At 49.5% G+C, this 26486-nt stretch overlaps 1 protein-coding gene across 2 annotated transcripts in view; it reads right to left on the bottom strand.

Moving 5' to 3' along the window:
• The window catches only part of LOC121459744 (actin filament-associated protein 1), a 116260-nt gene that overhangs the window by 29916 nt on the left and 59858 nt on the right, over nucleotides 1–26486 (bottom strand). For both annotated transcript variants that reach the window (XM_041669726.1, XM_041669727.1), the window contains exons 7-10: nucleotides 14297–14398; nucleotides 13673–13754; nucleotides 7541–7690; nucleotides 754–965 (exon numbers count right to left, since the gene is read on the bottom strand). In XM_041669726.1, the coding sequence (XP_041525660.1) occupies nucleotides 754–965; nucleotides 7541–7690; nucleotides 13673–13754; nucleotides 14297–14398 (546 nt within the window). The remainder of the gene's footprint in view (nucleotides 1–753; nucleotides 966–7540; nucleotides 7691–13672; nucleotides 13755–14296; nucleotides 14399–26486) is intronic.

Below are 26486 nucleotides of genomic sequence, written 5' to 3'. Positions count from 1 at the left end.
TTTAGAAATTCAAGACCTCGTTGACTGCCTGACTGGCACCTTGACCCTGGGCAGAGTCCCACACCCACACCACAGCCATTGAAGGTTTTGCTCTCCATGTGACAGACAGCCCACATGTCAGCCCACTGTTTCATGCCTAACATAGTCTCACTTCCGCTGACCTCATGGCATGAACGCACTGACATATACCCTGGGAAGCAAACAATCTTGACATCTGTGAATGCATGATGTGTGTGCGTATCTTAGTCATAACAAGGATAAAGGGGCGGGGAATAGGAAAAACAAGTCTGGATTCATGGCAGGTAGAAAATAACAAGACGGAAGACTGGTGAATTAGTTCTCCAAAAGCAGTCAAGTAGCCAGGCAGTGGTGCAGTGGTGGCACACTCCTTTAATCACAGCACTCAGGAGGTAGAGGCAGGTGGATTCCTGAGTTCGAGGCCAGCCTAGTCTACAAAGTGAGTTCCAGAACAGCAAGGACTACATGGAGAAACCCTGCCTTGAAAAACCAAAAAGAAGAAGAGGAGAACAATGAGAAGGAGAGAGGAGCCAGGCATCCTGTGCAATCCCTGACTCTCTCAAAGAGAAACCCAGAACAAAAAAGTACAAAACAGAATGGACCAAAGGAGGGAAGGGGCTGGATCAAAATGAGACCCTGCAGGGAGCCAGGATCTTCTGTAAAGGACCAAATCATGGTGGTGTTGGGAGAGCCTATGCACACATCTCTGAACAGAGGCCCCAGAGAATCCCTTACCTCTAACACGGCCACCTCCTGTCCATTGCGAAGCAGCCGGAAGGTCAGCGGGTGCTTGGAATCCAAGCCCGGAATCACTTCACAGCCACGTAGAGGGATGGAGACAATGTGGGTCTTCAGGTCGGCCCTGTCCTTATGGAAAATGAGCTTGCTGTCTTTCACTCGACACCAGCGCTCCCGCCAGCGGCTGTTGGAGAGCACATTTAGGTACCCTGCGGAGAGAGGATGCCACAGCTCAGTCTCCTGAGCAAGCCAAGGTACCAGTGAGCCCTGCCCATGTCCCTCGTCTGTGGTCTCTTTCAGACCAGGGAAGTGCCATGAAACACATGCTCACGCCCCAGGTTTTAAGTGTTACTAAAGAGAGAAGAACCATTATTAGACAGCCAGCTCTCCACAGCACCTGGAAGCGTTTCACTGGTGCAGAGCCATTTCGTGTGTAAGAACCAGTTTCAGGGGCTTGGTGTTTACATGGAAACCTGGAAATCACCTTGAGATAGTGACCGTGGATATGCGATGGCTAGAAGGCAATGGGTGGACTGACAGCTGCTTGCATGCAACGAAAGAGAAATCGCATGCAAACGATCTAACTGCAAACACTGTAAGCAGAGCATGGAAGACAGAGAAATAGAAGTATCTGAAGATGAAAATTCTCCAGGAAGTGGGAGGCCTGGGGAGTGGTGAGCTCCCCAGCGCTGGATGTGTTCCAGCAAGTGACGGAACGTGGCTGGTATGAGCTCCCCACCCACGGGCCTGAGGCCTCCTCCTGGTCTCTGTGTTCCAGTCCCCACATGTGGAAGCGAGGGCTTCATCTCCTGGGGAAACTAACACAGATGAAGCCGGACTGCCTGAGTCTGGGTCTGTGTGATGGTGTTCCTGGCATTACAGGCATGATAGTATCTTTAGTGTATCATATAGAGATGTGATGTCACACATGACAGAATTACAGGGAGAATTATCCCCGAAAAGAGAAAAATCATCAAACACAGGAAAATGAGAATTTGGGGCCATCACAAAGCACATTATTTTAGAAAGACTGAGACATGAGTTGGAGGGTCCACGGTGACTGTGGCCCCAGGGGCAGTGGCTGTTATGGCCTCCAACTGTTCCACACTGCAGATACCAACACTCAGAGATTAGGAAGGGATTAAACAGCAGGAAAGGGCAAGCAGCAGGTGAAAGGGAAGGAGGTGAAGAACACTGGGTGTCACTCAGCTGCTCTCAGCTCTTGCACATCGACACTCACATGTTCGGTGCCAGGCAAAGTTCTGTACATCTCTAATGAGGATTCTCTAGATACTGCTCAATGACTAACCAAATCTGCCAAGAGTGGTCCTCACCTAGGCATGGGTCTCCTGCACACACACACCCTAAAGTGCACCTCGTGGTGAACAAAGTTACTATTCGCATGCTAGTCGATGACTGTGAGGTCACAGACACAGGGACAGAAGCCTGTGGGCTCCAGAGCAGGGACTTGCTGCTCTCTTGTGTTCAGGCAGCTTTTAAACTTGTTCTCCAAGGGCTACCCGGGAAGGAGGAGGCACCCTCAGGTGTGGGGTGTCCTACCAGAGGCCACAGTCAGACCCGATACCTCCATAAAAGCAGAGGAGACAGAGAAGGAAGGAAGGTTATTTCCAGTACAGCTGCAGGTCTCCCTGGATCTTCAGCCTGTAGAACATTGCACTGATCCTGCTCTTTTTAATGTGTCGATGGAACTGCTCAGGTTTGCTATTATTTTAGAAGGAAAGCCCGGCATTAAAATGCAGTCGGATGAACATCTTAGCGGAACTGTAGCTCTCGGTGTTCTGACCACTACCTACAGCAATCAATCATGCCGAAAGTCATACGCTGGACTTCTGAGTAGATGTCACCTGTGTCAACAGAGCCTAAGTGTTTTCTGAGCACAAGTCCACAAACAGGATGGCAGGAAGCCCTCGAGTAACTTGATATACTCTGTAGGCAAGGCTCACACATGCATGAACTGTTTAACCACTGTTAAAGCGTCGCCCTCCCTGGGAGTGACAGCACATGCCTGTGATCCCAGCAAGCAGCAGGGAGGGTTGGGGAGGCCAGCCTGGGCTATATAATAAGACAACAACAACAACTAACCAATGTGGGTGTACATGAATATATTTCCAGCACTGACGAGGAAGATGTAGGAAGACATGAGTTCAAAATTAACCTGGATGGCACAGGAAACCCTACCTTAAAAAACAAACTAACCAACAATCACTAATTTAGGGCATCATGGGCTTCAGGAGGCTGCCAAATATGGAAAGTAGAAAGGACATGACTTGTGCAGGTCTGCAGGGCCAGCAGCTGAGCTGCTCTTGGCTGGGCCTATGCAAGGAGTAGAAGACACACAAGTATGGAAACCCCAGTGACTACACTGTAGAGAGCCTCAGACACCAGCCAGGGCAGGTAGCCTCAGACACCAGCTGGGGCAGGTGGCCTCAGACACCAGCCTGGGCAGATAGCCCTGGACACCGGGCCAGGCAGATAGCCTCAGACACCAGCCGGGGCAGATAGTCTCAGACAGCAGCAGGGGCAGATAGCCTCTGATAGCAGCCTGGGCAGATAGCCCTGGACACCAGGCCAGGCAGATAGCCTCGGACACTAAAGCAGGCAGGTAGCCTTAGCCAGTGCAGGCTGGACAGAAGTTACTAGGACACTGTGTCAATAGTGAGAATAGCATAGAGAGACTAGTGCACACCTGGGAACTCAGCAGCAACACCCCTGAACTGCCCACGACTCTGATTTAGGGCTCACAGCTGCGAGCTGCTTCCCCACGTGCACAGCTGTCGCGGGACACCGCCCACCATCGGCACAGACAGCGGCACTGGTTCTGCCGTGCTCTGTCTCCAGACAATCTGGCCACAGTCACCAGATGCTGTAGCTTTCTCAGCGTTTCAGCCACAGAGGAATGATTGCATGAGACAGGTCCTCCCCTAATTTAGACCATGACTTCATGGGACATTACCATATTTTAATACATTCTCAGGATTTAGGTTTCAAAGAGAGGGAGAGAGAGAAAGTAAGTTTCCCTGGATAACAGGCCTGACTCACATCAACAGGAAGCTCTCAGACATGTCCGTGTTTCTGTTTGTCAGCTGGCCTCTGTGGTATCCCACTTACTCAAAAAGGGGGTTCCCAAGTTTTGTTTTCTTGGGGAGGAAGCACGGAGATGAGCGAGAGCAGGCAGAGAATGGCGGAGCTCCCCGGGCAGGAATCTGGACTCAAAGAGTGAGTGCCACACTAGGTACCAACACCAGGGCCTTGCCAGCTCTTCAAGGGGATCAGTCAGATCTTCAGGCTGAAGCAGAAATCCGCCACAAGAGGGTACCAGAGTGCAGCCAGGACCTGAAGGCCTGCACTTCAGACTGGCATAGAAGTTGGGGGCTTCAGGGAACTATAACCCAAGCTTTACATAAACAATTACATGAGGGGTTTATTGTTTGATTTGATTCATTGTTTTTTGTTTGTTGGGTTTTTGTTTGTTTGTTTGTTTGTTTTGTTTGTTTGCTTTTGGTTTTTGGTTTTCAGAGACAAGGTTTGTCTTGGCTGTCCTAGAACACACTCTGTGGACCAGGCTGATCTCAAACTCACTGAGTTACACCTACCTCTGCCATCTGAGTGCTGGAATTAAAGGCATGCACCACCACCACCTGGCTTGACTTTTGTTTTTAATCGCACTCATATTAGAGTAAGGTGCCAATATAACTTTAAAACGGGGTAATTTCAGTTTAATATTTTGAGATTCTTTCTACTCCAAATTCTACAGAAAGCAAGGCAAGACTAAACAAGGTTCCATTAGGATTACAAAGCTAACTCTACAGGCTGAGATTCCACATTTTTTCCACCTGACCCTGGGCAGGGCTGGTGTATGGATGTGTTCAGTGGACTTCAAGACACAGCAGGTGAAGAAATGGACAATGACAGTAAGTGACATAGGTGCTGGGACTACACCGCTCACCTCCACTGACGTAGGTGCTGGGACTACACCGCTCACCTCCACTCTCACCAAAACCAGGACATTGCTGGAGCCCACGTCCCTGGTAAGCAGCCCAAATTTCCAAAGCAATGGCTTTACTACCATGTGCTGGGCCCCATGCTGGGTGATGGGGACACAGCAGAGCAGTGTCTGAATCTAGTAATGCAGTGGGAGGCTTGGACAAGACTAAGATCCCAGGGAGGTAGCAAGAGAAAGTCTCTATGTTTGTGCCCAGAACGGTGTGACTAGTGTCAGGTGCCTGTGCTGGGTTGACAGAAAGGAGGAGAACTGGAAGGAGCTCACACTTCAAGGTCTCACAGCTTGGCTTATAAAAGAACAAGAACCCCAGAACTACATCAGCCCATGGATGGCCTGATGAAAAGCACTTTGGTGTGGAGTCTTGGTGCATGTCTAGGGTACACTACCTGGAGGGCTATGGGAAGAGCTGCCCAGAACAACACTAATGCATCCATCAAAGGTCTCTCAGGAGGACAGAGGCAGAACCTGGGGTAGCCCAGCTGCATCTGCAGGTCTGCTCCCCAGTCCATGAAAACCCTGCAAGAGCACCCAGAAGGCCACAGCACCCCACCCACCATATCAACTGCAATCAGTTTACAGACAAGCACCGAGCTCGACCCAGTAACTCCAGGGAATTTTTTCTGCCTGCTCAGCTGCTCTGCCCTCCTGGCCCATCAGCTTAGCGCTGTCTCCCAGCAGCTGCAGGGGCTCAGCTTGGCAGGGTCAGTCCTCTGGGCCTGAGTCCAGCACCTTTCCTCTGCCCAGAGCCCTGCAGCTGCACCAAGGGGCTGAAAATGGCCATTGTTCCCTGTTCCCCTAGAGACACTTCCCCTGATCTGGCAAAGAGCTGCTTGGCAATTTTAGAGTTGTGTGGCAGAAGCCAGAGCTGTGTGCGGCAGATGCCTCGGGCCCCTGAGCGCAGGATCACCCAGACTCTGGAGAAAGTGACCAGCATAGAGATGAGGCACTGTGTGGCAGCAGCAGTGGCAACAGAGCGGCTTCTGGGGAGGCCTGCAAGGCTGTGCTCTTCTGATAGGACGTGAGTGACAGCAAGTCAGGAAAGGTTTCTGGGGGTGGAGGTCACCCATTCTGTTTTCATTGAGGTCACCCATTCTGTTTTCATTGAGCCCTGAGTCTCGGGGCAAGTCATGCCTCTCTCTGAGCCTCAGTGTTCTCTTTTACAAGAGGAGGATCCACAGCCTCACTTTCGTGCCTTGTTAATGCACAACCATTACTCCTAAAGGCATCTTTACCTCTAGTCAGGCCTTTAATCCCAGAACTCAGGAGAGGGAGACAGGCAGATCTCTGTAAGTTCAAGGCCAGCCTGGATTACATGACGTAACCAGGTCTCAAAAAAAAAAAAAAATTTCTATTTCTTCTACTTAGTAGTTGAAAAAAAAAAAAAACAGAAGCAAAATTCACTTTAACTCCTGACTTCGATCATCACAAGAGCTGATAACAAAAGCAGGGAGCAAGACTATGTCCCCAGGAGCCCCAGGAAAATGGAGGCTGGCCAGGAGTAGTGTGGCAGTATCCCCAGACCCTCCCCACTCTGTCACTGTCCTGTCCAGTTAACTTTACTGAGGCCAAATTCTCTCCTCATAGAAGGGAACGTGATGTGAAAGCTATCATCACCAGCTGCCCTGATTCTGTCCTCCTGTCCACAACAGCACTTGATGAGAGACAATCTAGGAATCTGGGGTGCACCGGGCTCCTGGGACCTGCAGAGGCTATGATTGTTTCCTGACTCTGTCCCAAGGGTGCTCAAAGGGTGCAGACAGGGCTGTAAACAGAGTGACTCTGAATGAAGGAATTACGCAAATGCAGATGGGAAGTAGAGTCTGCAACAGGAATACACAAGGACAGTTCCATCCCATTCTTGTGTTTACTTTTGTTTTTCTGATAGAGGGTCTTGCCATATAGCCCTGGCTGGTTAGTGCTCACTATACAACCTTACTGGCAGCAACCTGTATGCTTCTGCCTCCCTAGTACTAGGATAATAGGAATGTACCCCATGCCAAGATCTCTTTCTTCTAAAGAAAGGAAAGGACCTAATGGTAGAACACTAGCCTAGGACATCTCTAATACTGTAAATCAAAACAAAATCAAAAGACAAACACCTCTCTTTGCACTTACGAAGTTTTCCTTCTTGAAGGAACTCCACAATTCTCCTCAATGTGGTGGCTGGGGCCATTACAGTGATGTTGCTTCTGCTCTCATGGAGGCTGTACTCGATGGCCTGGCCACAGCCTGTCTTAGGTGCTTTGACAGATGGCGCCCTCCACCCCCATGCTTTCCCCAGGCAGCCACCTCTGGCTGCTACACAAACATTCTTTTGGTTTGCTTCCCTGTTTGGTTCCTCTCTTTAGCTCCTGGCCCAGAGGCCATGGTGGGCAGGACTGGCTTGGTTGCTGCTGTACACCGCATGCCTTACCGAATCCCTGACAAAGCAGCTCTCCCCACCCCCACAAACGGATGGAAGACAGACCGTGGGATGGACAGCTGTCTCCGGATCTACAACTTAAGTCTGAGCGAAGGAGACTCAGCCTGCCTTGTGCCTGTGTCCTAGTCTGGAAACACTGGAGTGGAACCGGGGAAGGTGTTATCATACAACAGAGAATGTAGTTTTTAACCTTGAAAGAACCGGGGAGAGCATTGCAAACCCCTGAAGATTCTTCCACTACTAAAAACTGAAAGTGCTTTTTGTAATTCAGAGGGCCCCAGAGCACACCCAGGGAGAGTCTGCTGCTGCTTTGCTGCCAGCACATGGCGGGGTCTTACCACAGGTGGGCACGTCCTCCTCCGCTGATGAGGTCTGCTCATCTGTGGATGGCTTCTTCTTCCCCAGACCGATGATCTTGGTGATTTTCTTCCCAGTGACCTTGGATACAGTCCCCTTGGCATCTGACTTGGAGGTTTTCTTCCTCTTCACTGTCAACACAAAAATGTGTCTTAACCATTCATATGCCGTGGGAAAATCACAGCCTTAACCACCAAGGCATTTCTTCCCCACAAACTGTTACTAATCGTGCATGAGCATCTGTGATGCTGGGGGTTCAGATGCTGGGGTCCCTCAGGAAGCCTGTAACTCCAGGGAGGATCAGGTATGTACATATGTGCACACACACATGTGTGCATTATCAGACACACGTGATGTACTGAAGGCAACAAAGGATGGCAAATAATGGCAAGAACCACGTGGAGATGGAAATGACTGGGAGAATGGCTGCGTGGTCAGACAGAGCCTGCCCAGGGCAGACTTTTGGCTGACTGCTCAGACATAGGGAATGAGTTCTGTCTGTCCCAGAGGGAGCAATGGCCAGGCAGGAAGATAGGCTGACACACACTGTCAGTGTGGGAAAGATGGCGTGGCCCAAGAAACCAAGGGAAGCTGGTGTCATTTCAGCAGTGACCTGGCTGACAAGGGGCAGGTCTCCAAGGAGGGAAGGGAAAAGTGGGTCCTCATTAGGGGTCTCTCTTGTCTATTTTAGACACTTCTCTGAGCTTCCGTGTCCAGAGCTCTCAGACTGGAGGTCTACTTTTCAGACCCCCATCTCTCATTTGACCAGGGCAGTGATGGCTAACACCTATCAATAAGTAAATCTAGAAACATTTTGTACAAAAAGAATTTTTGACTTCCCCAGCAAAACCAGAAGACCTGGAAATCCCGGCTTTGACATGCATCATCTTGGGGCAGAGTCCATGCAGCTGACAATGGCTCCAAGTTCTAACACAGGGCAATTCTCATCTCTCCACCCCAGGGAAGCTGACTGCCAACTGGTGTCCCGTATCTGCTCCTACTCGGCCATGTGGACAGCCCTCTCCCACCCTCAGACACGAATCCAGCTGAATCCCAGGGACGTGGCGCAAAGAAGTAAAAATGGATGTGGAAGGACACGCTCAGAGTTGAGGGACCGGATCCTTCTACTCAAGAGCAGCTCTGGGCAAAGGCTTGTCAGCCCGTCTAATCTCGTATGGGTGCCATGTGCTAGAGCCAGGGTGCAAGCCTCTTTCCCAGGGGTCTCCTCCACTGGGACACAGCCTCCCTGGGGTGCAGTTCTGCATCAAGACCAATACAGCATCACCTCACTCCCTACACACCCCGAGTACAACCCTTCAACCGTTTGTGGCAACCTCTTAAGCAACACAAACCCTTTTAGAAGGCGATGGGTAAGTAGTCTCCTTTTCCAAGAATGACTGAACCCCAGCATATCACATGGAATCATTTCAGACACAGAACATCCAGAGACGTGCGATACGCTATGGAATAATTCCAACTCCTCCTCTAAACAAGCGTGCTCACTTGCAAGCATCCCTCCCCATCCCTCCTCATTTCCACCTTCACTGCCTCCCTCCCCTAAGACCAGTGGGTGAATCCCTGCCTCTTCTCTGGTGTAAAAGCAAGTAGCAGTGTCTAAGGGAAAAGCTGCGATACTGTCTATAAGACGAAGCCATGAAGAATTTGGGGACAAACAATATTCTATACTGAATGTCCCTGCCATGGCCCCATAATTCTGACTCCAAGAGTATTTAGATATGGGAGTCCTAAGAAAGAAGGTTAGATGAGGTCACATGGTGTGAATGACTGATCCCCAAAGTAGTGTCCTTTTATAGACTTCACAGAATACCTGAAGACACGAGCCAGGAAGAAAGGTCCCCATGGACCTTCCCTGACTCTGGCCTTGATCCTGAGCCTCTGCAAAACCCTAGCCTGCAGTATGTGTTCTTACAAACAGACATTTTAAAACAGATTAAGGTCTCCTGAGATCTTGGGCAAAGTGAAGGGTCCATGTATCCCCTTTTCCATGCTCTTACACGCATTTACTTACAGAGTACTGAGAACCTATCCAACGCCTCGGTGGGAAGACCCAGCGCTTCCTACTCTACCAGACAGCAACCCAGGGCAGAGATCTGGGTCATTTCTACATCAGCCCACCCAAGCCACAGGGAGTGGAAGTGACAGTGTTTGGCTCCATCAGTGGCTTTCCAGGAACCTGTAGATGAGCTTCACTGTGTCCTACTCCCAGGCAAGGGGGAAGTGAGGAGACCAGAGACACTCTTCCCAAGGCTCTACCCTGAGGTAAACTTCCTACTCAGGCAACAGGACTCAGAAAGAACAGGATTCAGAGACTCAACATAACTGAGACCAGCTCCTGCCAGCAAAGTGCTTGCTGGACTCCAACCCCTAAGGCAGAGAATGATCACATCCTAGGTCATCCTTGGAAAAAAGGTCCCTTTTAGAGACATGACAGAAAAGCCACCATGGACACTTTGTGGCTATTCAGTGGGGTAAGGGGTAGCATTTAACATATTACCACATTCAAAAGTCAATAGAGAACTCTCAACACAGTGAGGTTACATGGCAGAACAGTGGAAGGGCTCAAAGAGCATAGATGACCAAGACCCTAGTGACAGACAGAAAGAGAACATTAATCGCTCAGTGTGTAAATGCCACAAATCTAGGCAGCCCACTTTCTCCTACAGAGATGGAAATGAAACTATTTTCTATCTAGTCTAAGGGAGGTAGGGGAGGGAGAGGTGACATCATCAGACCCCTGGTTCAACAGGTCCACCCACAGACACCCCGTTGAGGACTGTGTCTCAAAGGACACAGCACTGGGTGTGGGCAGCCTAGTCTAGGACTTTGATCATTTCCCCCACATCTGCTATAGGATAGTCACTGACTCCTCAGTGTTCATCTAGAATGAAGAAATGGGCATCTCTGAGCAGAGTTATTGCTTTGATTGCTGCCTTCTTTGGTGAGACCACAGTGTGTAGACAGCATGGAGGAGCTCGGGCTTCCTCTCCGTGACCACCACACGATCCATCACAAAGGGGACAAGCTAAAGAAAGCTTGACTCACATTTTCCCAATGCAAAGTAGAGAGAATAGTAAGGATCAAGAACAAGGGTAAGGGGGCTTAGGGTGCATCTGGACCATGAAGTTCTCTGACGAGCAACTATAATATGCAAAGCATAGGGTCAAACAAGAGGAAGATGTTTGAGCCAGGTCATCCGGCCAATTCCCAAACACAGAAAGCTGAGGACAAGAGGGTCTGGAGAGACCACGTGGCAGTTGAGAGTGTGTACTCCTCTCACAGAGGACCTGAGTTTGGATCCCAGCACTGACGTCGGGTGCCTCAACCTCTAACTCCAGAGATGCAAAGCCATCTTCTGGCCTCCAAGGGCACCTGCATGCACATGTGCATATTCTCTCACATAAATAATAAATCATTTTCTTTTTAAAGAGTGAACAGGAGATTCCTAGGGACAGATACAAAACCTACACGCACAGCCAATAGACACATTACTCCATAGACCCTAGTCACACAGGTTCATGGGGACTGGGGGACATGAAGCAAGAAAACTGACCTATTGGCTGAGCTGCTGCACCTCGGTAGTGAAACAGTAACTGGTGTGTGGCACCTCTGACGGCCCAGCTTGGGAGGCTGCGGCAGGAAGACTGTTTGAGTCCATGAGGCTGAGATTAGCCTGGACAAAGAGACAATCTCCCAACAACAACAACAACAACAAAAATTAGAGCCAAAAAGAAAGAAAGGAGCCAAACAGCAAAGCAGGAGCCACTGAGTATCCTACCTCTGGGAGAAGTTAAAGATAGCTTCCCACACTGAGGTCTTCATTACATATAACATAACTGGTACTAGCTCTTAGAGGGCAGGACTAAAATTACATCCGGACCAGACTGCATTGGAAAACCACAATGAAGAAACAGACAGTGTGACCTTCCGGAGTGAACTGTCACTGTCTGGGCTCCAGAGTTCTCAGAGCTGGGACACTGCTGGTGTGGCACATGATTCATTCCCAGGTAGGAGCCCTCCTCAAGGAGCCACACTGAGGAGAGCCCAGGCACCCTAAGCAAGGTCTCAGGTCCATAGAGGTCTGGATTCCCCAACAGACCCTCAAATGGCACCCATCACTTCAGCACATACTCAGGAAAAAATGTCCAGCCATGCAGATGGGGGACAACCTTTAGGAAACAGATATTTCATAAATGACTCGCAGGAAGAGCATGTGCAGAGCCTCCAAAAGCTCAAGAGCAGACGACCCTATAGGAATATGGGCAAAGGATCCGAGGCGACACCACACCAGAGAGATGCACAAGAACATTAGGCTGCTCACCGCTGGAGAGGCCACAGCTGCACACCACCATCTGCCGTACCAGAGAAAGGCTGCAGGCAATCTCAGGAGGGACAGCGATCCCAGGAGAATGTGGAGCCTCGCAGCCCCACTTCTGGACAGGTTCTTGGGAGACATGGATTTACATGTCCACACAAAGTCCTACCTGGGAGTCAGAATGTACTCACTGTCCCCACATGCCATGCCCGTGTGGAGTCAGAATACCCCCACAGTTCCCATAAATCCTGCCTGGGAGTCAGAATGTACTCACTGTCCCACCGTCCCCATATATTCTACCTGAAAGTCAGAACATTTTCACTGTGCTCATATTTTGTTCGTGCTTTAACAGATAAAGCTTGCCTGAAGATAAGAGTATGGAGCTAGCCACATGAGTTAGCCAGGCAGTGGTGGCACACACCTTTAATCCCAGCACTGTGGAGGCAGAAGCAGACAGATCTCTGTGAGTTCAAGACCACCCCGGGCTTCATGAGATTGAATCAGTCTAAAAGGGAAACAGAGCTCATGTGTTTGATCCCAGCACGAGGGAGGCAGAGAGAGGAGCCATACGGCTGAGCGGAAAGAGGACGATAAGGTGGGAGGACACAGGAGCTCAGAGCATTCAATCGGATAACTTATAGAGACAGGATTCCCCGTTTGGTCTGAGGATTCCATAGAGGTAAGAACTAGTGGCTGGCTGCTCTGCTTCTCTGATCTTTCAGCTTTTACCCCCAATATCTGACTCCAGATTTTTATTTTTAAGACCAATTAGAATTTGCACTCCACCATACAGTTCTGTATGTTCCACCTGGGAGTCAGTATATCCCACAAGTCACTGTATGTTCTTAGGAGCATTCACCTCCACAGGGAACGCTGTGCAGCAGCTCTCACACTGAGATATGGGAAAGAGACCCCAAAGATACACCCTGACCCCAAGTGAAAGCAGGAAAACAGGGAAGGAGGAGGCAGAGGCGACAGAGAGTGCAAAGGAACACCGGGGTGACAGAAATGCTCTCTTGACTATGTTACTTGCTGTAGCAATCCCAAGAATGGTTAAGTCAAAGCTGGTGTGTTTTACTGAAAGTCATCTGTATTGCTAAAAAGTCCATTAAAAACAAGAGACTTTACCCCCTGCACATCCATGTTCATAGCAGTTCTGTTCTCAGTAGCTGAGGGTCAGAAGCAACACAAGTACCACCGGTGGACAGCAAGATGCAGTCCACATAATGGAATATTATTCAGCCTTGAAAAGGAAGGAAAGACTCTCACTATAATACAATATAGACAAACCTTGAAGACATCATCTGGGTGAAATAAGGCAGTTGTAAAAGGGTAGGTACCACAGGATTCCACTCGCATGAGACCCCCAGTTTGTGGAATCCACAGAGATGGAAAGTTGAATGATGATTGCTGGGACTGGGGAAGAGGTGAGGGACTTGGGTTTAATGCAAACAAGTTTTTTATTTGTGAAGACAGAAAGTTCCAGATATGGACACAGGTGATGGCTACACAGTACTCTGTGTATGTTTAATGACCACAGGAAACTTTAAAATGTTGGAAAATTATGAATTCTGTGGTATATGTATTTCCCATAGCTTGACAATAATTTAGATACAGGTAGGATGAGAGAGAAAGGCTCTGGACTGTTGCAAATCAAAAGTCCTCCCTTGTGTTCTTGGGAACAGAGGGTGTGATGTCTGCATGGCTGAAGCACAAAGACTTCCCACACAGTCACACTTTTGGAGCTCAGATATTCTTGGCACATGTGTTAGAATCTCACCTTGCTCTTTTCCATTGCATGTGGTGACTCCATTTTCCACGATACCTTCTCCGTCGGAGCTGGGCCTCTCTGAAGACAATTTCTATAAGGACACAAGGATCACGTTATTCCCACCGTGGTCATGCAGACCTGGTGAGGTATGGTGGAAAGTGAACATTATCTCAAACGTTAAAGGACACATGGACCAAATTCTCAACACTCTGTAGACAGCACACCAGCACAGACCTACTGAGTGCTAGAGTTGGGCACACTGCATCCGGACCTCATTTAAGAGCAACGGATGAACCACGTCATTCACTCCTTTAAGTCCACATCTTCATCCTTCATTGGTAATACAACAAACCACAGAGTCTGTGAGATGATTCCTGATCAGTCCAGAGCAGAATTACAGACATGCCCACTGAAGTGCCACCGTTCTTGTAGAATGCTATTAAAACTAGCAATTATGAATGAAAGGATTGCGGTCTGAGGGGGCAGACACAAGGGATATCCTGGCTAACCAATACACTGCACATATGTATTGAGATGTCTCACCAATTCCTCATAAATACATACAATTCACATACACAGAAAATAAAAACCACTAACAAAACCAAAAGCTTCCTGAAAGCTGACATCTCTCACCTTCTCCAGTTCAGCCTTGTTCACAGGGGCACTGGCGCTGGGTGGTGGAGAACACTCTGGATCCACAGGGCCGCTGCAGCCACTGTAGGCTTCTTTGATCACCTGTGGGAGCGAGACACAGTATGAGCCTGCCCAGAGGCAAGGGGACCCAAGTGATGGACTGAGTCCTGTGTGGGCAGGTAGAGGTCTACAGTGTGGCAGGGGAACTCGAGGGTTCAACAGCACCTGGTGTTTGAACTCTGGAATTGTCCATTGATTCACGCATTTGCTCCCCAAATCACCTGTCCAGTCCTGGCACGACACTAACTGGGAAATGGAAGGAAAATATACTCCAGGTTCTCTCTGGAAGGCCCCTCCCACAGCACTGAGATGTCGTCATAAGCAATGAGGGTCAAAAGTGAGGGGCTGGAAAGGTCCTCAGCATTTAAGAATATGTACTGCTCCTGAAGAGGAGTTGGGTTTGGGTCCTTGCACCTGCCAGGCAATCCACAACTACTTGTAATTCCAGCTGCAGGGGATTTGACACCTTCTGACCTTCTCCAGCGCCTACACTCATATACACATAATTAAAAATAAAAACAATTTTTTTAAAAAAAAGAAGAGTATATCCAACAAACTAAAGAACTACAAGAACAAAGCATGATCCTTACACGAGAAGGTGTTGGCTACCTTAGAGTAAGAGGATTTGGGGACCATCCCAGGATGACACACAAGCTGTAATGATGTAGGAGTGTCTTCTGTCTATGTGTTGCTTTCATTGGTTGAATAAAAAAGCCGCCTTGGCATTTTAATAGGCCAGCCCTTAGGTGGGTGGAGTAGACAGAACAGAATTCTGGGAGGAAGAAGGCAGTGAGGCAGACACCATGGCTCTCCTCTCTGAGAGGGATGCCAGTTAGACTCATCCCGGTAAACCACAGTCAAGTGGCAATACAGATTATTAGAAATGGGTTGAATCAATATGGAAAAGCTAGCCAATAAGAGGTTAGAACTAACGGGCCAGGCAGTGTTTAAATGAATATAGTTTCTGTGTTATTATTTCGGGTAAAGCTAGCCAGGTGGTGGGAAGCAGCCCGCTGCTCCTCGTTACTACACTATAAGCTGAGTATCACAAGGCTTTGGCCATGTGAGCTGACAGGAAAGCTCCTGGGTGCAGAGGCCCTGCAGGAGGGAAAAGGGGTTTAAGGAGCCCCCTTCGGCCTGGGGAGGAGACAGTGGTAAAGAATGGGTGGTGGATGCAGGGGTCCAGGGCATGCCCCCTTCGGGCCTGGGGAGGAGGCTGAACTTGATCAGTGGGAGGAGAGATGGAAGGACCGCCATGCGAGGACAAAGGGCTCCAGAGCCGGCATGAATGACTCTGCTGCCTGGCTTTCACCTTGGCACAATAGTGAACTGTTCTGAGCCTGAACAGCCTCCTCTAAGGAGCGTTAATGTTCTAGATGCTTCCATTCTTCCAAATTCATGTTGAAGATTAAACCCCACAGCAGCAGCCTGGAATGGGGGAGGTTTTAGAAGGCAGCAGGGTCAGGACTGTGAAGGCCTTAGGCCTCAGAGAAGAGCATCCAAGCCTTCGCAATAGGACACAGCAACTAAGAACCATCTATGAAGCAGAGTACACAACCTCTCTGGTCCCCCAGTTTCCCAGCACCTGGATCATGGACTTCCCACCCCTACAACTATGACAGATAAATTCCTGTTTATGAATTGCAAGTATCTTGCTATGGACTAAAACCCTGAGATGCTACTTTAAACTGTCAGTTTGACACAAGGTAGAGTTGCTGGGGATGGAATCTTATGGAGGGATTGTCTAGATCAGGGGGGCCTGTCTAGGCAGATTGTTCCCATTCCATTCACTGAAGTGGGGTGCTCCACCCATTGTGGGTGGCACTATTCCTTAAATTTGGGTCCTGGACTTTGTAAGTATAGAAAGGGGCCTGAGCACAGTGAGCAGCAGCCATTCCTTTACACTGCTGTGGGGGTGATGTGAGCATCTACTTCAGGTTGCCTCGACTTCCCTGCAATGATGAACCTGGAAGCTAAAATAAGTCCTTCCAGCCCTGAGTGGCTTTTATCAGAAATAAAGACATTACAGACCAAGTCCCACAGACAATGCCCCAAACACAGTGTGTGTGAGTTCTTGTGGGAAGGAAGGAGCATCACACAGGAGAAAAAGAAAAACCGGTACAGGGAACATGGGTGAGCACTGTGAAGGAACTGAGATGAGGGAAGGGCAGTGACAGTACAGGGGACAGCGAGTCTGCGGGGTGACAGCGAGTCTGCGGGGTGACAGCGAGGATGCAGAGTGACAGCGAGTCTGCAGGGTGACAGCGAGTCTGCGGGGTGACAGCGAGGCTGCGGGGTGACAGCGAGGCTGCAGTGACAGCGAGGCTGCGGGGGTGACAGCGAGGCTGCGGGTGACAGCGAGGCTGCGGGGTGACAGCGAGGCTGCAGTGACAGCGAGGCTGCGGGGGTGACAGCGAGGCTGCAGTGACAGCGAGGCTGCAGGTGACAGCGAGTCTGCGGGGTGACAGCGAGTCTGCGGGGGTGACAGCGAGTCTGCGGGGTGACAGCGAGGCTGCGGGTGACAGCGAGGCTGTGGGGTGACAGCGAGGCTGCAGTGACAGCGAGGCTGCGGGGTGACAGCAAGGCTGCGGGGGTGACAGCGAGTCTGCGGGGGTGACAGCGAGGCTGCGGGGTGACAGCGAGTCTGTGGGGTGACAGCGATGCTGCGGGGTGACAGCGAGGCTGCGGGGTGACAGCGAGGCTGCGGGTGACAGCGAGGCTGTGGGGTGACAGCGAGGCTGCAGTGACAGCGAGTCTGCGGGGTGACAGCGAGGCTGCGGGGTGCTGCGGGGTGACAGCGAGGCTGCGGAGTTACAGCGAGGCTGCGGGGTGACAGCGAGTCTGCGGGGTGACAGCGAGGCTGCAGTGACAGCGAGGCTGCAGTGACAGCGAGGCTGCAGTGACAGCAAGGCTACGGGGTGACAGTGAGGCTGCAGGGTGACAGCGAGGCTGCAGTGACAGCGAGGCTGCGGGGTGACAGCGAGGCTGCGGGGGTGACAGCGAGGCTGCAGTGACAGCGAGGCTGTGGGGTGCTGCGGGGTGACAGCGAGGCTGCAGTGACAGCGAGGCTGCGGGGTGACAGCGAGGCTGCAGTGACAGCGAGGCTGCAGGGTGACAGCGAGGCTGCGGGGTGACAGCGAGGCTGCAGTGACAGCGAGGCTGCGGAGTGGCAGTGACTCCAGTAACCTCAGCTTGTAATTGTAGCGTTAACTAAGGAAATTGGCTGCAATTATACAAACAACCCTGAAATTGATGAGTTCTTCATTCTCACCAAAGCCTGCACCCCAGAGGCTACTAAGGCATGGCCTGGCAAAGCCCTATTGTCTTCTTTTCTCTTTGTTTTTCTCTGCCCACAGGAGAAGCATGTGGCAGCATGTTTCACCTATTCTTACCAGTCCTAGTGGAGGAAAGTGCTGTGTTTGCACATGCATCTGCCTATCCGTGTGCTCATGTGTGTCTGTCTGGATGCCTCTCCGTGTGTGTGTGTGTCTGTGTGTCTGCCTGTCTGTGCACACATGTGTGTCTGTCTGGATGCCTCTCCATGTGTGTGTGTGTGTGTGTGTGTGTGTGTGTGTGTGTGTGTGTGTGTCTGCCTGTCTGTGCACACATGTGTGTCTGTCTGGATGCCTCTCCGTGTGTGTGTGTGTGTGTGTGTGTGTGTGTGTATCTGCCTGTCTGTGCATACATGTGTGTCTGTCTGGATGCCTCTCCGTGTGTGTGTGTGTGTGTGTGTGTGTGTGTGTGTGTCTGCCTGTCTGTGCACATGTGTGTGTCTGTCTGGATATCTCTCCATGTGTGTGTGTGTGTGTGTGTGTGTATCTGCCTGTCTGCGCACACATGTGTGTCTGTCTGTATGCCTCTCCATGTGTTTGTGTGTCTGCCTGTCTGTTTGTGCAAGTGTGCCAATCTGACTCTGTGTTTGCTTTGCCTGCCTATGTTCTATGTGACTCTGTCTGTGGAACTCTCTACGTGCCTGCAGGCCCGTGTGACTCCGTGTGTGCTGTCCCCTGGAGGAGATGTGCATTCTCTTGACTCCATACAGCTCATCCCCCAGAAGGCAGCCTCCTCTCTCGTCTAGGCCTCCTGCTCCAGCCCCCTGCTATAGGCTGTCTTAAATGTATCCAGAGGCCATATGTGACAGAGGCCAGTAGGAGGAAATTGTTAGGTCACTGACTTGAAGGGGATAGTGTGCCCCTCACCTCCACCCACTACTCTCTTCCTAACTGTCCCAAAGTAAGCAGCTTCCTCTACCATTGGCTCTTGCCATGACTGTTGACCCTGCCATAAGCCTGAATGCAATGGAGCCAACTAACAATGGACTGAAACACTGAGCTTGCACTCCTTCAAAGTGTTTCACTCAGACATTTTGTCACAGTAGCAGAAAATGGACTGAAACACTCCCCCATAACCCTAGCTGTCCTGGAGCTCACTATGCAGGCCAGGCTGGCCTTGAACTCATAGAAATCTGCCTGCCTCTGCCTCCTAAATTGGGATTAAGGGTTATGTGCCACTATGCCTAGCAGCAAAAAAACTTTGAAAGTCTTATTAGAAGGAAAAATATGCAAATAAGGAAAAATGAAACTTGAGATTTTTCTATATTTTTTTAACTGAACCAAGGAAAAACATGAACAGAATAGAGACTGTCACTAAAGCGAAAACCATGTGGTAAAGTCCACTAGTCCTTTGCCCCAGAGTCAAAATAGAAAAGCATAGGAAAAGAAAACCCAGCTGGCATATGCACACTTCAACCTCTTTCTTCCAGACAGGCTGAGCCCTCCTAAGGAAGATGATGACACCTGGCTATCAACGCTGGTTCATGACAACGTCTTCCCAAGCTCCCAAGAGTCCACCTCACACACTCGAAACACTTGGAGTGCCAGTGACTCCCTTCTCTCCCAGCTAGAACTCAGGTCCCTTGTGGAGCAGAGCCATGTGACACACAGTGCTGGGATGGGTACGGGACATCCACCTGGGGCAGGCCAAGAGCACAGAAGGCGCCTTGGCACTGTGAGACGCTGTCTTCTCCTAGCTCCAGACCAACCTGTCCAGACCACAGAGAAAGCACCTGAGAGAAGGTAAGCATGGTGGCTCTTGTTCCCACAGGGTCCCCACCAGTGAGAGAAGTCCAGCTGCTTCATTCACTGTCCTCAGCATCTTCAAAAGGCACCTGTGGGGTCCCCTCCAAAATGACAAATGAGGCTCTGCCACTCAGGGTACTTAGAGACTTCTTAGCATGTGTCTATGCTGCCACTCAGGGTACTTAGAGACTTCTTAGCGTGTGTCTATGCTGCCACTCAGGGTACTTACAGACTTCTTAGCATGTGTCTATGCTGCCACTCAGGGTACTTAGAGACTTCTTAGCGTGTGTCTATGCAAAGGAGGTATGAGAAGTTCACCGTGTACTTAAGAGAACGGGATACGAATTGGAAAATCACAGCTCCTCCACACAACAAAATACTCTGTGGTGATTTTGTTTGCTTTTAACTCAAGCCCTCCACCCCAGAAGCACAACCTCTGCACATTTTTATGGAAACCTGATCATGCTGCTTCTGGGAATGCTGGCTCTTGTCTTGTGTTTGACCTCTGCACAGAGGCTCCTATCTGCATTCTCTACCATGCATGTACATTTATGTATCAGATAGGCACACACACACACACACACACACACACACACACACACTCAGGCTTCTGGCAAGCACTGTGGATGATGGATGTAACAGGCAGATAGGATACATGGCTCTGGTGATGCTTTTTGCAGAAGAGTGAGCAATATCCTGTGCTGGTCAAATGCTGCCTTGTGTTTATCAGACTTTGTAAAAGCAAGGACTTTCCAACCGTTATATTAAACCGATTTCTAAATGTCTCAGAACAAGCTTTGATAACAGTAGTTTTGGGTGATGAGATACTTGTCTTTGGTTATAAAACAATTCCTAGTAGAGAGTGGAAAACCGTTTCCATAGGGACTCACAGTGACAGAGAGGTCACTCAGTAGGAGAATGTCCTTAGAACATGTGAGGCACAGACTCAATGCCCAGGTAGGAGCCTGGGACCCTAAGTTGTGCTCTTGGGGCCTTTGCAATGTCTTGGGTCAGTGAAGGTAATATTGGGCCAGTCAGGGTTACTTGCCAAGACATAGTCTTAAAAAACAAAAGAATTTAAAAAAATAAAATAATAAGCAAATAAAGTTGAAAATAAGTCTTATTGGAAAAGTTTATTTATTACATAACTGAAAGAACTGAGACAATGAAGAAAGCACACGGTATTTCAACTTTACCACACAGAACAGCACATAAAACCACCATCCTCACCCTGACAACACAGAACAAATTAGAGAAACCAAAAAACCCAAAACCAAAAACACAGTCATAGTACTTTTCAAAGCCATCTGAGCATAGGGCTACCAAGAAGGCACAGTGAAGGAAACCCTAAAGATGAAGGGGTCTTGGAGAAAAGAGGCTCCCCGCAGCTGCCCTCCTGGCTGGCAGTAGATAGGGGAAGGGGAGAGCAGGGTAAGCCAACCAAACTCAACTGCCCAGGGCCTGCAGGAGCCAGTTCTCACCCTTCCCATCTTCCCTGAGAGGGTGAGGAGGGTCCAAAAGGTAGCCAGGGAGGAGGCACATGCTAACAAAGCAGCTTCATTCAGTGCAAGGTGCCTGCTTTGCCAAGGAATTCCAGATGCACAGCGAGTGTTCACCAGGACGGTTCCAGCTTCCAAAGTCACAAGCTGAGGCTGAGCTTGAAGCAGACAGGCTTTAGGTCTGGCAGGCTAGACTTAAAGAGATCCACAGGGTGCTCCAGAAAGCTGGCCACTTGTCCACAGCACACGAGAGACCTCAGTCCCCTTGCCAGTTCTCTAGTCCCCAGCCATGCCCTTGTGAACACCCAGCACTCATTCTGAAGGCAAGAGCGGCACGAAGCAAAGCAACATGGCCCCAACTCTACTGTGCCCAAGAGACTCACAGGACTCCATGCAACTCTGGGGAAATGGCAGAGGGCAGTCTCTGCGGTGTCCTTCCACTCACTCCAAAGCCTATACAGACTCCTCTTCAGAAGCAATCCCAGAGATGGCCCCAGTGTTGGAATGAGCAGACACTAAAATAGCTATGACAGAAATGCTGAAGCAGCCCATGAAGTGGAGGGTGGCGCACAGACAGATGGGACTTCAGACAGACGTGATATATAGAGAAAGATGGGAAAGTGCTGGAATGGAAGCTAGCATCCATGTTGACACGTGCATGAGGACACAGTGGGCCAGAAGCTTCCAAAACAGTGTGGACAGACGATGAGGAGCACACAGCTGGAGGGCCACAGGGGTGAGGAGCTGCTGCAGCACAGGGAACCCCAAGTCTGTGGGAGTACCCAATGAGAGAATGCATATAATGGAGCTGCCAAAGGAGGGGAGACAGGGCAGACATCCGTGGATAGGACAATGACCCAGCTGCTTCAAAGCTAATGAAAGACAGCAACCTTTGGACAAATGACAAAGACCAGGAAGGCTGACTCTCTGCACAATACCGCAGGGAGGGTCACCTGCTGGAAGTCCAAGAACAAAGCAACTTTAAAGACCCCAGAGGCAGTGGCATCAAACATGGGAACAATGGCTGTGGACAGGGTTGGTTTCTCGGGAAGAAGAACAAGATAGTGGCTTTCACACTACCTGGAAATCCATTTTCAGAAGGCCTGCACTGTAGGAAATAAGCTTTCAAACATTTTTGATTTAATTAAAAAAAATTCCTTTGTGTGCGCCTATGTGTGTTTATACGCACATGAGTGCAGATGGCCATGGAGGCCAGATGTGTCATATCCCCCTGGAACTGGAGTTACAGGCAGCTGTGAGTCACCTGGTATAGGTGCTTCAAACTGAACTTGGGTCTTCTGCAAGAGCAGTATGTGTTTTAACCACGGAGTTATCCTTCCGGCCCTTCCCACATTAAAACAAAACACCAAGTTCTTTGGGGCAAAGGGAAATGACACAAGATGGAGACTCATATCTAAGAATGAATGAAGAGGCCAGGCGTATACGCCACTGTTTCCCTTTGTCCCCTTCTCGGGTGGGAGAACCAGGAGATCATGGTTCTAGGCACAAAACAGAAGTTCCCAGAGAAGAGAGAGTTAAGCAGGGGAGGGATGTCTCAATCCTATCCGCACAGGGCAGCATTTGAGGCCTTTGAAAGATACAAAAAAATAAAAAAAAGGAAGAAGAAAGGAAGAAAGAAAGAAAGAAAGAAAGAAAAGATCTTTAGGCTCCCAACAAATCTGAATTATTCAGAATCTTGTTTTTAAAACCTCTATCACCTGTGGCTCAGCCAATAGGTAAAGGCACCTAGAGCATAAACCTGACAGCCAGATTCAATCCCAGGATCCCACAGTGGACGAGAAGTTACTGTGGTCCTTTGACCTTCAGCATGCACACCACAGCACGTGCGCGCGCGCGCACACACACACACAAATAATAATAACAATAATAATAATGGTTCTGATAAGGAGCTGATCTAATGTTGGATCTGGAAGAAACTAGACTATCTTAGGATCTGCTAGGCTGGACAATTAAAATCCTATGACGGAAACCCCTTTATTGCTTGACTTTCATTGTTTTATTGGCATATATTACTATTTATATGTAATAGATTTTTACCATAGTCACCTGTTGCCCTCTCTTCCCCTATCCGACGTCCCTTCTCTTTCTAACTAGCCCCTCTCCTTCCATATCTTTTTTTCTTGTGTCCTAATGAACATAATCAGGGTTAGCCACAGAAAGATGCACAGTAACTTACACAGGGACTGTCATGGTATCGGTGGTATCAGCGGTATCAGTGGTACCGCTGGAGAAGGCATCCCTTCTGCCCCAGGTAGCCATCAACTGCTTAGAGAGCCTCAGAAAACCAGCATGGCATCACACCCTCCCCACTGGCAGACCTCACCTAGAAATCCTCACGGAGAAGCAGGGCCTTGTGAGCCCCTCCACCCCCCTCTAGATCTTCCACTTCCCACCCCCTCTCTTCCACAATGTTCCCCAAATTTGAGGGGGTGATCCAGACACCCCATTGGAGCTGAGTGCTCCACAGTCATTTTGACTTCCATTTTGAGGACTTCTTAGGCTCTGGTACTGCAGAAATAATAGCACAAATGTTAAGGAGAGTAATCAATTCAAACTTTTCTGAAAACGATTATCTGCCTTGTATTATTTACTTCGCATGTAAGAAATGCACTAAAATTAAAATTCCTGCAATTAGCTTCCATTCATGAGTGGAGCTCTCACGCTATAATTAGTTAAGCACCTCGGCTTGGAAGCAGCTCACGCGCAGGGAAGGAGAAGTCAAGGTTATCTCGGTCCATCAGCATCTTGGAAGCGCGCTGTTTCACTTCTCTGTTTGCCAGCTCCTCGAGGACTCAGAGTGACTGCATGTGCTGCACTCAGAAAGGAGCTCAGCAGGCTGAGTGTCTAAGGCTGCAGGGTCGAGGGTGAGTAAGGACCGTTCACAGTTCAGGATGGTCCTACCAAGCTTTCCATAGGGAACAGTGAGCACCAGCCATGACAGCCAGGAAAGAAACTCAGAGAAAGAAACAGTCACCAGAAGCTTCTCACTCCACAACTGCCCTTGCTCCTTCAGTGAACAGACAGGCTAAGACCACGGGAAAAGGAAAAAAAGACAAGGGTGAGATGTCGGTCACTCGGTCAAACCAGAAAGCCCATCAGGCACCTGGATGGATCCCTGCAGAACAGGACAGCATGTGGCCTGAGACCCAACTTCTCCATTGTCAAATCAAACCACCAATAGTGGCCAGGAGATTCGGAGACCATGAGTGTCTGGGACAGTAAGTCTGAGGACCCAGATAAAGAAGCTGGGTGCAGCCTTGTGTGCTTTTCACGGCAGCGCTGTGGGGACAGTGAGATGGTTCCCCGAGGCTCGCTGATCAGCCAGGCTAACCTCTGTGAGTTCTAGGCCACGCAAGTGGGAGGTCCTGTCTCAGAAAACCAAGATGGATGGTACCTGAGGAATGTCATCTGAGCTTGTCCTCTGGCTTTCAAATGCACACGTCTCATACATCACTCACACTACACACACACACACACGCACACACGCACACACACGCACACACACACACGTACACACGCACACACGCACACATGCACACACACACACACACGCACACATGCACACAGAGGCAGCATGAGTCAATGAGATGGAGAACCCTCTGTAAACCCGGAAGGCTCCGAAGCTCCAGCAGCATGGTGAAGCTCTCAGTCTGGAGGCTACACAAACCCCCAGGAGAGATTCCTGAGCCTGAGGCTTGCAGGAGGGGAACATAGAAAAAAAAAAAACTCTCCCCAACTGCCTGGGTGTCACAAATTTCAGGAAAGTCACAGTCACTGTTGACAGAGTGAAACAGGCCATCTCTGTGTGATTATTTGGGCAGCCAACCAAGCATCTTCATGGGTCTGGAATCTGTGTGCTCCTAGGAACCATGGGGAATCGAGGTTCGTGGTTCCCCAGATATGGTGTGTGTTCATCTTCATTGTCAATTGCCAGGTTTTAGAGTCACCTGAGACACAACTGTGGGCATGTGTTTGGAGATGTTTCCAGATGGATTAATGAAGAGAGAAGACTCACTCTAAATGTGGGTGGTACCATCCCATGGGCTGGAGGCCTCTGGCCAAATAAAAAGGGAAAAGTGAACTGAGCACCAGCAGCCCTCTCTGCTATACCACCAAGATGGACAACAATGTCAGCTGTGAGCAGAGGCAAGCCCTTCCTTCCTTAAGTCGCATTTGTCATGGTTTGTCACAGCAGTGAGGGAAAGGGGTCTTTAAATTGCATGTCAGAGGAACCATGGTCATAGATGTCCAAGCACATGTCACCTCCTTCCAACCCTGTCCTCACCACATGCCATGATGAACTAAAACCTTGGGAAGACAGACATGCCCAGCTTCTTCCTAATGGCACGAGGAGCAGCTGCCATTACAGAATCACTGCCCAGGGCCATGGAACGTGGAAACTCAAAGGGATCACGGAATTGTATTTGCTTTAAAGGGGTGGTTTATGGTTATATGAGAAGTTCCCAATATTGCTGCTGTAAGTATTATTTCAAGATATTCTCTTCGCAAATACCATGACCAGTATGGGCATAGAACAGATACAATAGACAAGAGAACAAGTTCCAAGTTCCTGCAAGGCCAGGGTACGAGCTACCATGTCCATCTCCTTCAGAAGTAAAAACCAGACCAGCGTTTTAAGAGAAATTTAAAACTATAAAAGAGACTTTCCAAATTGAAAAAGAAACAGGTAGAAATCCCAGGGCTTAAAACTATGGACAATGCCCTAAGCTCCAACACAACACAGCCATGGTAGGAGGCACAGCATTTAAACTGCCATGAAGCTGTGGGGCAGAGCCCTCACGGGCTGGGTTAGTGCCATCAGTACAGCCCAAAAGAGGCTGCAGGTGGCCTCTCTCTTGAGGACAGAAAGAAGGTCTCATCAGAGGCCAAAGCCACAGCCACCTTGACTTACACTTTCGAGCCTCCAAAGCCCAGCAATAAACTACTGCTGTTTCAGGCCGCCCTACCTGGGGCATTTCAGCAGGGCAGCCTGAGCAGAATAAGACAGGTTCTGAGACCAAAATTAAAACGCAGCAGCAGAGGGACCAGACAGATCAGAAACAAGGAAAGTAAACTGGACAAGACCAAGAAATAAGTCAGACCAAAAGAGAATGAGGGACATAAAGAAGCCAGAGAGTACAAAGAAGGTCCCTCATTTAAATGTCATTTCTGGGAATGGCAGATGAATCAAAGCAATACTAAAAACAACAGCAGCAGGACAGATGGACAGCCTCCTAGGATGGACAGCCTCCTGCAGGTGGGAGTCAGGAGAGTGAGATTCTACCAATGAGTTCACTATCAAAAAACAAAACAAGGAATAGCTCTGTTGTTAAAGGCTGAGACTCACAACCAAAACTTCAAACACAAAGATGGCTTATTGGGTAAAGACATTTACTACAACTTAGGTTCAATCCCGGAGACCCACATGGGCAGAACAAAAAACCAGCTTTCACAAGCTGTCCTCTGCTCTCCGTATGCACGCCATGCCGTGTGTGTGTGCATGTGTGTGTGTGCACACTCACCCTGTGTGTG

This window comes from Microtus oregoni, unplaced genomic scaffold (assembly GCF_018167655.1).
Source record: "Microtus oregoni isolate MIOR12 unplaced genomic scaffold, Mior012 000019F_ref0000042, whole genome shotgun sequence".
In the NCBI taxonomy this organism is placed as follows: Eukaryota; Metazoa; Chordata; class Mammalia; order Rodentia; family Cricetidae; genus Microtus; species Microtus oregoni.
The sequence above is the reverse complement of the archived record's forward strand: the minus strand, read 5'-3'. Positions and strand labels throughout refer to the sequence as shown.